Consider the following 10,365-nt stretch of genomic DNA (forward strand, 5'->3'; position numbering starts at 1 on the left):
ATTTAATTATTTTAATTTCACATGAGCATGCTTCCCAAATTTTCAAATAACTTATTCAATTTAATTCCCTACTTTTTTTTTCTATCATCCCATGTTCTCAAAAAATTTTTCACACTTAAATTATACACAATATCTATCTTAAACTAACCAAGGATTCAACTTGAGATTTTTATTTTGTTTTTCTGCTTAAGGCTAGTAATGTGGTTATTAGGGGTGTTCGCGGTGCGGTTTGGTTCGGTTTTTGAATGAAAAGTCATCCGATCCGATTGTCTAATTAAACTGCGGTTCGGTTTGGTTCGGTTTTTTATCGAAACCATCCGAACCAAACCAAACCAATTAAAATCGGTTTGGTTCGGTTTGTTCGGTTTTTCAATCAATTAAAAAAAAATTCTACCATACTACTTTACAAAGTCATAACATGATATATTTAGAATCATTTATTTTTTGAAGGAAGAAATTACTTTTAGACAAATTACCAAACATAATCATTATATATCAAAATCAATTTTACAAAAGTTAGAATGCAAACAAAGCTTACCTCTACAACAGGGCCTATTCTAAAAGTTTCCATGACCTTTTCTTTAAACACCAATGTAAGAAGTGGAATGAGTGCAAAAGGAATCTGAATTGACTGAACCACATTGAGCCATTTATTCATAGTATCCAATGAACTTTCTGATGTATTAAAAACTATTGTAGCTATCATTGTTGGAACAATAGCACTAACTTCTAGTAATCAATGACCTTAACCATTTCTTTAACCATATGTTCCTGCAATGGTTTTCCAATTAGAACTTGTAAATACCAGAGTCAATGAACTGAGATTTAGAGTTAAGCACTTACATATTAGTCAGAGTGTCATATTGGCAACAAAAGGAGACAACAATCCTAAAAGCTCCATACTTGTCAAATTTCTGGAAACAACAGGAAATCATAAGTAATATCACATTTACGGAGTACAGTTGGAACTGGAAGGACAAAGTATTGTGCCATGACAGCTCAACTCTGTGCTTACAAAGTCACCACTCAAATGGGGGACCCATAGAAAAATAAAAACCAGCAAAAACACAACAACAATCAGACTCAAATAAATTAAAAACAATAGCAACAATCAGCAAAAATAAAAAACAGCAAAAACACAACAACAAATAAATTAAAAACCGGCAACAATATCAGCAACCAGCAACAATACCAACAATAAAGTTATTCAACAAAAGTAATTCAACCAGCGATAAGCAACAATACTCTGATTTCAAATATGCTCCAAATTTAATTCTTCAAATCTGCTTCAAATCTAATTTCAATATCTTCCTATCAAGATCCAGAACCAGTTTATCTGATTTCAAATCTGATTTCATACTAAATCACTTCAAAAGTTTCTTTTTATTTTATATTATTCTTCCAAAAAAACTAATAATAAACAGAAGCAGTTTATATTATTTTTCCAACCATAACAAGCTACCAACAATACAAACAGAAGCACTTTCAGTAGTTCAAAACAGAAATTAGTCAAATTACATACCTGATTCGGTGGCTCCGACTCCATATCTGACTTGAATTGGTGGCTGGGTGGGAGGTGCTAAGTTGTGGGTGGCCAGAAACGCGGCTGGGTGGTGGCGTGGTGCTGTGCTGGGTGAGTGGGTGGTGCTGTGCTACTGCTGGGTGCGAGGGTGGTGTTGGACTGCTCACTGCTGGCTGGGGTTGGGGCTTCGTTGTGCTCTGTCCGCGAGGAGGTCCTGGGAGCAGTGAGAGGAAGGTTCGGAGGCGCTGGGGGGAGAGTTCGGCGGCGCTGCAAGGTGGTGAGAGGAACGGTCTCCCCAGCGCTAGGTGGGTTCGCCGCAGGCCTCGAGAGTGCAGAGAGCGAGAGTGTGAGAAGAGAGTGGCTACTGGCTGGGGTAGTAGGGCTTTAGGCTTGAGGTTTCTTCGCTGGTAGAGAGTGAGGAGCGGCGCTAGGTTTAGTTTTGTTTTGGGGGAGGGGTTGGTTTCGTTAGAGTTTTTTTCGGTGGCTGGTTCGGTTTGGTTCGGTTAGGGTTTTTAGCGTCAGAACCGAAAACCGAACCGAACCGCAAAAAAAAACTGCAAAACACATTTTTTCGGTTTTTTCGGTTTTCGGTTTTGTTCGGTTTTTTGTTTTTTCGGTTCGGTTGGTCGGTTTAGTTCGGTCCGGATCGGTTTTGAACACCCCTAGTGGTTATAGAATAGAAGGGGATTAAAAAGCTCAAAGGGGGCTAACAAGGGTGACATAAAAGTTTAGGCTTATTTGGGATAAGTGAGTTAATAGTCAAATATGGCCTCAATCATATGCAAGGATGTAAATACACTAAATAATGGACATATAGACTGAAACAAAGTAAAGATTGCAATCATAGAGAAGAAAACACACAAGAAAAAAATAGTTATGGTTTAAATAATGTAACCATGTATTTAGGCTCAAAGTTTTCACGGGTTGTGTGTTCTTTAGATCAAAAATCATGTTCCAATTTACAATCTTCAAACAAATTTAACACATAGAAAATTTTAATTTTTTTAATTTAAATTAGTGAAATTTATCAAAAATAGGGTTTCAAAAAGAAACTCATTATTTTTCAACCAAGTAGTACTTAAATGCAAACAATCAACTACATATGCAATCTATTATGCAATGCAACAATGAACAAACAAAGAAAATAAAATATTGGTGTTGAGAAGAGAATAACTAACCCGTGCAGATCGGTATCGACCTCTCCACACTTAAAGATTGCACCGTCATCGGTGCATGCTAAGATGTACAAGTGGATGGGTGGCTCCGCAGCTAGTGCAAGCGTCAAGGATTAGAGCAAGAAAGAGAACGGGAAAGGTGGTAATCAATGCACAGTAAAAAATAATGACGTTAACACATGGTCATGACTACATGTGACAAATCAACAACGGAAATATAGCAAGTGCATGTGATGACAGTGAAATGTAAGGTGTTTATTGGCATGCCGGCAAGGGCATAAGTAGCATAGATCAAGCATTCAATGTCCATATTAGATTACCTAGTCTTTCAAACTAACAACATATTTGTAATAATAATTATATTTAATTAATAAAATATAAAAAGGGTTTATGTGAAAAGCAAGCATTTAGAGTAGTAGATTAAAAGAAATCTAAAAATAGTGCACAATGCCATACGGGCGTTTTCACAAACACATAGCATGCATGGTAAATAAGTTATTGAATGTATTAAATTGAACATTCAAGCAACCCTTTAAAAAGTAATATATAATTGTCAAACAATTCTTTTAATAATCCACAAGCAAAATATAGAAAATAATGACTCAAATAAATATCTAACACCAATGAAAATAATGCAATGAATGAAAGTATGCAAATAAATTAAATGAAATAGAATGGAAGTGAAGAGGGATGAGAAGTTAAAGAGATGAAGAAGAAGAAAGTAAGAAAAGGAAGAAGAAAGAAGAAAAGATAGAAAAAATTAGGATTAGAAAAGAAAAGATAAGATAATTGGTGCTGATCTAGATAAGTTGTGCGGCACAGGCGACGCGGACGCGTGAGTGACGCGTTTGTGCGGATAGCGATTCGATGAAGTAACGCGGACGCGTGGGTCACGCGTTCATGTGGAGTGATTCGTGCCATTAGCGCGAGGGCAGCCTCGAGCACGCACAACTCTCTGTTTTATATGCATATTGCCAAAATTTAGGGTGACGCGGTCGCGTGGGTGACGCGATCGCGTGGATGGCCTATTTTAAAGAACGATGCGGATGCCTAGGGCACACGTTCGTGTGGTAGGGCTTGTGCCTCTAGCACGAGTCTAGCCCAATTCCAGCTCAACTTTCGGCCATACACCCTTTTTACGTCGATTTTACAGGGCACGCGTTCGCGTGGGTGACACGGATGCGTGGGAGGCATTTTTCCCACATGACGTGGACGCGTTAGCGATGCGGTCGCGTGGATCAACTTGTGCCAAAGGCACGCCTCCAGCCACACTTTCACGTGACTCTCTGTTTCTTTTCTTCTCGTGTTCAAGGCACCTATGACGTGGACGCGTCATCGATGCTGTCGCGTCACGTGTTCCTTTTTTTATAATGTAGTATGCAGAATGCAAGGCTTAATATGAATGCTATCCATGATTTCAGGTTCAATAAAAACTCAAAAATAGACTAAAATTAAAACTGAAAAAGAAACAATCATACCATGGTGGGTTCTGGGTTGTCTCCCACCTAGCACTTTTAGTTAAAGTCCTTAAGTTGGACATTCTGATGAGCTTCTTGTCATGGCGGCTTGTGCTTGAACTCATCTTGAAACTTCCACCAATGCTTGGTCTTCCAATAAGCTCTATCCATACTAAGTAAATTCCTCAAGCTTTGATGGAGTTCTTCACAAGCCTTGGGCTCCCAAAATTGATCCTCATATATTCCCGGATCCCAAATCTTATTTCTACACTCGTCTTCAAGTTGATTATCATGATTCCATCCGGGTGGTTTAGCTTTAGAATTCTCACTGAAGCGTCCAAACAACTTCTTAGACCCATTCAATTGAGCTCTATACCAACCTTTGCGTTTAAACTTAAAGCTTCCAACCATAATGAACCTTGCAGGATAATTCTTACCACTGACCATCTTCCTCTTACTCTTAATGCCACAAAGATCTCTAAGTTGACCATCCGTCTCCAGTAGCCCATATTCAAGTGGAATTAGAAAACTAAGGGATATGAATTTTACCCACTTGAATGTTGTGAAGGATGATGGCAACTTAGGGAAAGGGGTTTCTAATGAACTTGCAAGCTCCACTCCCTTGTGCTCTTCTTTGACATCTTCCACCTCTTTGCAAGCTTCTTCAATTTCAACCTCTTCCTCTTGGTAGCTTTCTTCTGATTCAATTTCTTCTTTATTGTTCACCAAGGGCATGGGAGGTCGTGCTTCTTCTTCTTTAATCTCCATGTCAAGTCCAATGGAGGAGGATTCAAATGTAGATAAGAATTCATTAATGATTGAATCCATCTCTTGATCATCCCCTTCAAAGTCTTCAACCATGAGATGCCTTGGAGGTTGTACACCCTCCTCAACATCAAATTCAAACGTCTTTGAAGGAGGCTCTATGACTTGAATTTTCCATGGAGGTTCTGCATCTCCTAAGTCTTCAACCACTTCTTCCTCTTCAATGGCAGGCGTAGCTTCTTCCAATTGTTCCAATACAAAATTGTGCTGCTCACTGTCCACCGGAGTTTCTGACTTCTCCTTCCTGCCACGTTCTTCAGTAGGTTCTCCACATGAAGCCATGGGGGTTCCTTGAATGTCCGAACGTCGGGAAGGTAATCGATTTATCGCTTGATCCAGTTGGCGAAGGGTTGCATGAAATTTTTCCACTATTTCCATGAGATGATTCCTTGATTCTTGTTGTGCTTGGCTATCATAAGTAGGATCATAGTGCTCTTGGATTGATGGATATGGAGATGGTGAATATTGAGGTGGTGGTTCTTGGGAGTAATTGGGTTAGAATTGGGGTGGTTTTATATATGGTTCATATGACTCATAAAGTGGTTGGTATGGTGGTTGAGGGTTAGGATTATATAAGGTTGTTTGGTAGTAAGGGGCTTGTGAGTATGGTGGTCCAAAGTCATGTTGAGGAGGGGGATCATAGGCATATGGTGGTGGTTGTTGATAATCAAAAGAGTGCTCACCATAACCATTGCCTTGATATGCATCACAGAATGGTTGTTGATAGTCCATTGGAGGTGGTTGTTGTCATGAGGGTTGATCAAATCCTTGTGGCTCATCCTATCTTTGATTCTTCCAACCTTGATGCCCGTTCTCATTATAGGTCCCATTCCTAACAACAACATTGGAATCAAACTTGAAGCCAGAGGGGTGAGAGTTCATAGTAGTAGGAAAAAAATAAAAACAAAAACTAATAAAAAGAAAATATTTTGAAAAAGATATTATTTTTGAAAAAAAAAGATAAGATAAAAAATTTTAAAATAAAAATCTGAATTTTTTTTTAAAAAATATTTACAATAACCAATAATAAGGCACACGTTTGCAATTCCCCAGCAACGGCGCCATTTTGAAGAACGGAAGATTGATGGTTTAAAAGTTATAATAAATTCTCGTTGCAAATATAGTTTCTAAACCAAGCAATCAACCTTTCTTACAAACGTTTTGGTTGTCACAAGTAACAAACCCCTTTGAAATTGATAACTGAAGTATTTAAACCTCAGGTCGTCTTCTCAAGGAATTGCAGGGAGGTATGTTCTTATTATTGGTTATGAGTCTTTTAAATTGGGGGTCTTGAAAGTAAGGAACAAGTATGTTAAATGATAATAAAAATAAAATAGTAATAATAAAATAAACTCTTGGTAAGGTATTAGAATTGGAATTCCTATCCTAGTTACCCTTATCAGGTTTGATGAGAATTAGGTTTTAATCCCACTTAGTTATCCTTTATTAAACCAAGGAAGGTCAAGTGGACTAATCATTGCTGAGTTTGACAACTCAAGTGTTACCAATTACCTAACCAATGCCAAAAGGGGGAAAATCTAAATTATCTATATAAATAAAGAAAAGCAATCATAAATCTATCTGAAATACCTCAAATTATATTAATTAGAAAGTTAGATTGAACATAGAAATCCATAAGTCAAATTGGCAACATCAAGTAATCAACTAAAGTAATAATAAAAGTAGAAAATAAATTAAAGGAACATTGAACTTGTGATGAAGAAGTTGAAATCCTAATCCTAATCCTAATCCTAAATCTTAAGAGAGAGGAGAGAACCTCTCTCTCTAAAAACTGCATCTAAATTATGAAAAGTGTGAATTATAAATCAATGTTGATGAATGGATACATTCTCCCACTTTATAGATTCTAATCTGTGTTTTCTGGGCCGAGAACTGGGTCAAAAATAGCCCAGAATTCGCTGGTTATGAAATCTGCCACGCTGATTTTCGTCACTGCGACGCGTCAGCGTGGAGCACGCGTTTGCGTCATCTATCTGTACAGCCAATATGATAAATTATATATCAAATCGAAGCCCCAGATATTAGCTTTCCAACGTAACTTGAACCGCATCATTTGGACCTCTTTAGCTCAATTTATGATCGTTTTAGTGCGAGAGGGTCAGGCTGACAGCTTTGCAGTTCCTTCAACTTCTTGTATTCCTTCCACTTTTGCATGCTTCCTTTCTATCCTCTAAGTCATTCCTGCCCTGTAATCTCTGAAATCACTTAACACACATATCAAGGCATCTAATGGTAATAAGAGAGGATTTAAATAAAAGAAAATAAAAGCCAAAGAAGCATATTTTTAATCATGGCACGAAATCAGGAAGGAATTGTAAAACCATGCAAATAGTATGAATAAGTGGGCAAAGGCTTGATAAAAACCACTCAATTGAGCATAAGATAAACCATAAAATAGTGGTTTATCACCTCCTCACAGGCCGCCAGGTGTCCTCCTTGACCTCCCTTGCACTCTTACGCCGATCAGGGATGTCCCGAGGAAGGTGGAGAGTGTCCCTCGGCTAGCTAGCAGTAGGTTGGACGTCTGCAGGTAAATCGGCTAGCCTCGGATCATTGAGTACGTTTTGTCCTGATAGGTGCCTAACCTGGCAAGCACTCCGCCACCAATCCCAATACTCCTAGGTCGGCCTGTAGTCAAAGCATGGCTGAATGGAGATCCTGTGGCCCTCTGCAAAACATGCCGTCCAACCAGCATACCACTCATCAAGTTTGCCAGGCCACCACACATCCTTGCCCCATCCTGTGGATGTCAGGAACCTGTCAACATTGACCGGGGCGCTAGGCACATGCTGCTCTCCATTGAACTGGCGCTTCACCAGGTCAACCTGGTGAAACTCGACGATGTTGAGGCAGACGAGGGGACGACTGACATCTATGTCTCCTACTCTGCCTCCTCGCCAAACCATGGCGGGCATAGAGCCTGCAGAGTAAGGTCATCGTACAACGTCCAGCTAAACTAGAACAACAGTTATGGAATAAATAAATATTTCATATCCCTAAAAGTAAATAATGTTTCAAACCATAAAATTTAGTAAGCGTATACTTTTATTTAATGTATTTAAATCAACAAATCCTATATAAAGGACTAAATTAAAAATTAGGTTTTCAATTGTAGTGTTAACTTCGTCCCAACATAACTGGTTTATCGCTAGACGCCATCGGAGAACCTTCGCCTCATGCTGGTCTCTGTTCTGCTGTGTCAACCCTATCAACCTGACACCATTTACAAATAACACGAGTTCGTGTTATGGAATGTCATAACAAGTTACAAATTCAAAACATAAGCAAGACACAAACATTCATTACCTCGCAACAATATGATACATGAAATGTTGTCGGTCAAGTAGACATTACTGCAAAAATCTCTGATATTTTCAAGACATCAACAGCAGAGTGCTGTTAGGGATGTCTGTCATGCCTTGGTGTGCTGCAGCGCACAACGAGTGGAATGTCAATTGTAAGACTCCGAATTTTTAAATTTAATAANTGATTTAAAAATTTAGTAATTGAATAATAATTAAAAGTTTATATGCTTTAATTTGAATAATTAGATTTTTAACTTTATTTTATGATTATAAAGGAAATTAATTTTTTATTATCTCTAATTATTGAATTAGAGTATTATTTTTTAAAAATAAATTTTAGGTTGATAATTAAATTATATTTTTATAGATATTATTATTGAATTAAATTTTATTTTTAATTAATACTTTACCTAAACCCTAATTCCCAAATCAAAACCCTAAATCCCTAAAATACAAACCTAACCCTAACCTCTCTTAACTCTAGGCACACCCCACTCCTTCCCTTTCATACACACACAGAGATGAGCACTGTCGGAAATAGAACCGCGAAGAGAGAGGGAGCGCTCGCAAGAAGGAGCCGCTGCCGTGTCGTGCGAAGCCCTTGCCGCCGTTTGTTGAAGTCACTACCGAACACGAAAGAGGGAGAGCCAGACGCGAGGAGAAGAATGCGATGGAGTGGAGGAGGGCCCATGCTACCATCGCCGCACTCCTCTGTTAACCGCAAGAAACTGCCATCGTCGTCGTTGCTGGTGAAGTCAGGCCCGTTGCTGATCTGGGCTGAGGGAGAGGAAAACGCCGGAAAGAGAGAGAAGGTGACAGTGGGGAGGGGTGTTATCACTGTGGTTTTTGTTGTTGTGGTTTAAAGTTGCCGATGAGCTGCATGCGGCTGTTGGAGCTGTTCTGCTGCCATTCTGGTCACCAAGTATAGCACAGGTGTCGCTGGAACCAACTAATGGAACTACCGCTGCTCAGTTCTTGGTTCTCACTCGGTACAGTAAGCTGTTTTTGCCTTGAAACCCTAGACGTTAGAATTTTGTTATAGTTTGTTGAGGTTTTTGTGACGTCAATGTCTCAGGATCAAAGTTATTGTGACTGCATGTGGTGTTTGATGGCTGCCACTGTTGCGGGCCAAGAAAAAGAGGTCTTTGATGCACTGTATAGCTTTTGAGTTTCGACGAGTTGAAGTAGAGAAATTTTCTTAAATTTATTTTACTTTCAAGAGTTTTTATAAATCGATATTAAAGTGAAAAATATATTTATTATATGATTTTGTAAATATTATGAATTGAATTATTTTGTATAATGAAATTGTTTGTTTGATTGAGCCATTGACTGACTGAGGTGGCTGGAGATTGTGAATCTTAATTGAGTATATGAAAGTTGGTTAAATTATAATTCATTGGGTTGATGGTTTGAATTTTTGGATTTCGTGGATTTCATTAAGTTGAGTTTGGTATGGTTGTGATAATAATTTATTGGAAACAATTAGAATTGGTCTTGCTGATTTATCGAAAATGTTTTGATTTTGGAATCGATTTGATATTGCAAATGAATTGATAGTTGAAAATCTGAATTTTATGTTTATTTGAAAAATGATTTGGTTTTGAACCTGTTAAAAAGTATTCAAGAAAATGGTTTGGATGGAACTTGAGAAGGGTGGCAAAGTCCGAATTTTAGGGTAGATGCTGCCAAAATTTTTATAAAAACTGAAACTTTGTTTGAATCATTATTTAAAAGAAAATTTGATTTAAGGATCGTTTTAATTGATTTCGAATTATTAAGAAAAGCTTTATGTTTTGAGTTCAATTAAAGAACTACATTTTAAGAATTGTGATTCAAGGGGTTTAATAATTTTAAAAGAATGAGATTTGTCGTCCTCCATATAGTCTCGAGACCTTTCCGTGAGGTTTAATAGTTTATTTTTTTAATCTTTTGAAAGAGGTTTAAATCTGAAATGGTTTTGAAGTTGGTTTGGAAAAAATCTTGGTTAAGTAAGAATTGGGTTTTTTATGAAAGAAGAACTTGTTTTAAGTAAAGTGGTTTTGGAGGTTTTGGAAAAG

The 10,365-nt window shown here is 37.9% G+C and overlaps 1 protein-coding gene across 1 annotated transcript; it reads right to left on the reverse strand.

The window, feature by feature from the left end:
• Positions 1–777: 777 nt before the first annotated feature.
• On the reverse strand, positions 778–5,261 carry LOC110272957 (uncharacterized). The gene is made up of 3 exons (XM_052262968.1): positions 5,195–5,261; positions 1,523–2,006; positions 778–914 (listed from the first exon to the last, which is right to left on the reverse strand). The coding sequence occupies exons 1-3, from the start codon at positions 5,259–5,261 to the stop codon at positions 851–853; spliced, it is 615 nt and encodes a 204-aa protein (XP_052118928.1). The 3' UTR covers positions 778–850.
• Positions 5,262–10,365: the final 5,104 nt, after the last annotated feature.

Source organism: Arachis duranensis, chromosome 6 (genome assembly GCF_000817695.3).
Source record: "Arachis duranensis cultivar V14167 chromosome 6, aradu.V14167.gnm2.J7QH, whole genome shotgun sequence".
NCBI classification, from domain to species: Eukaryota; Viridiplantae; Streptophyta; class Magnoliopsida; order Fabales; family Fabaceae; genus Arachis; species Arachis duranensis.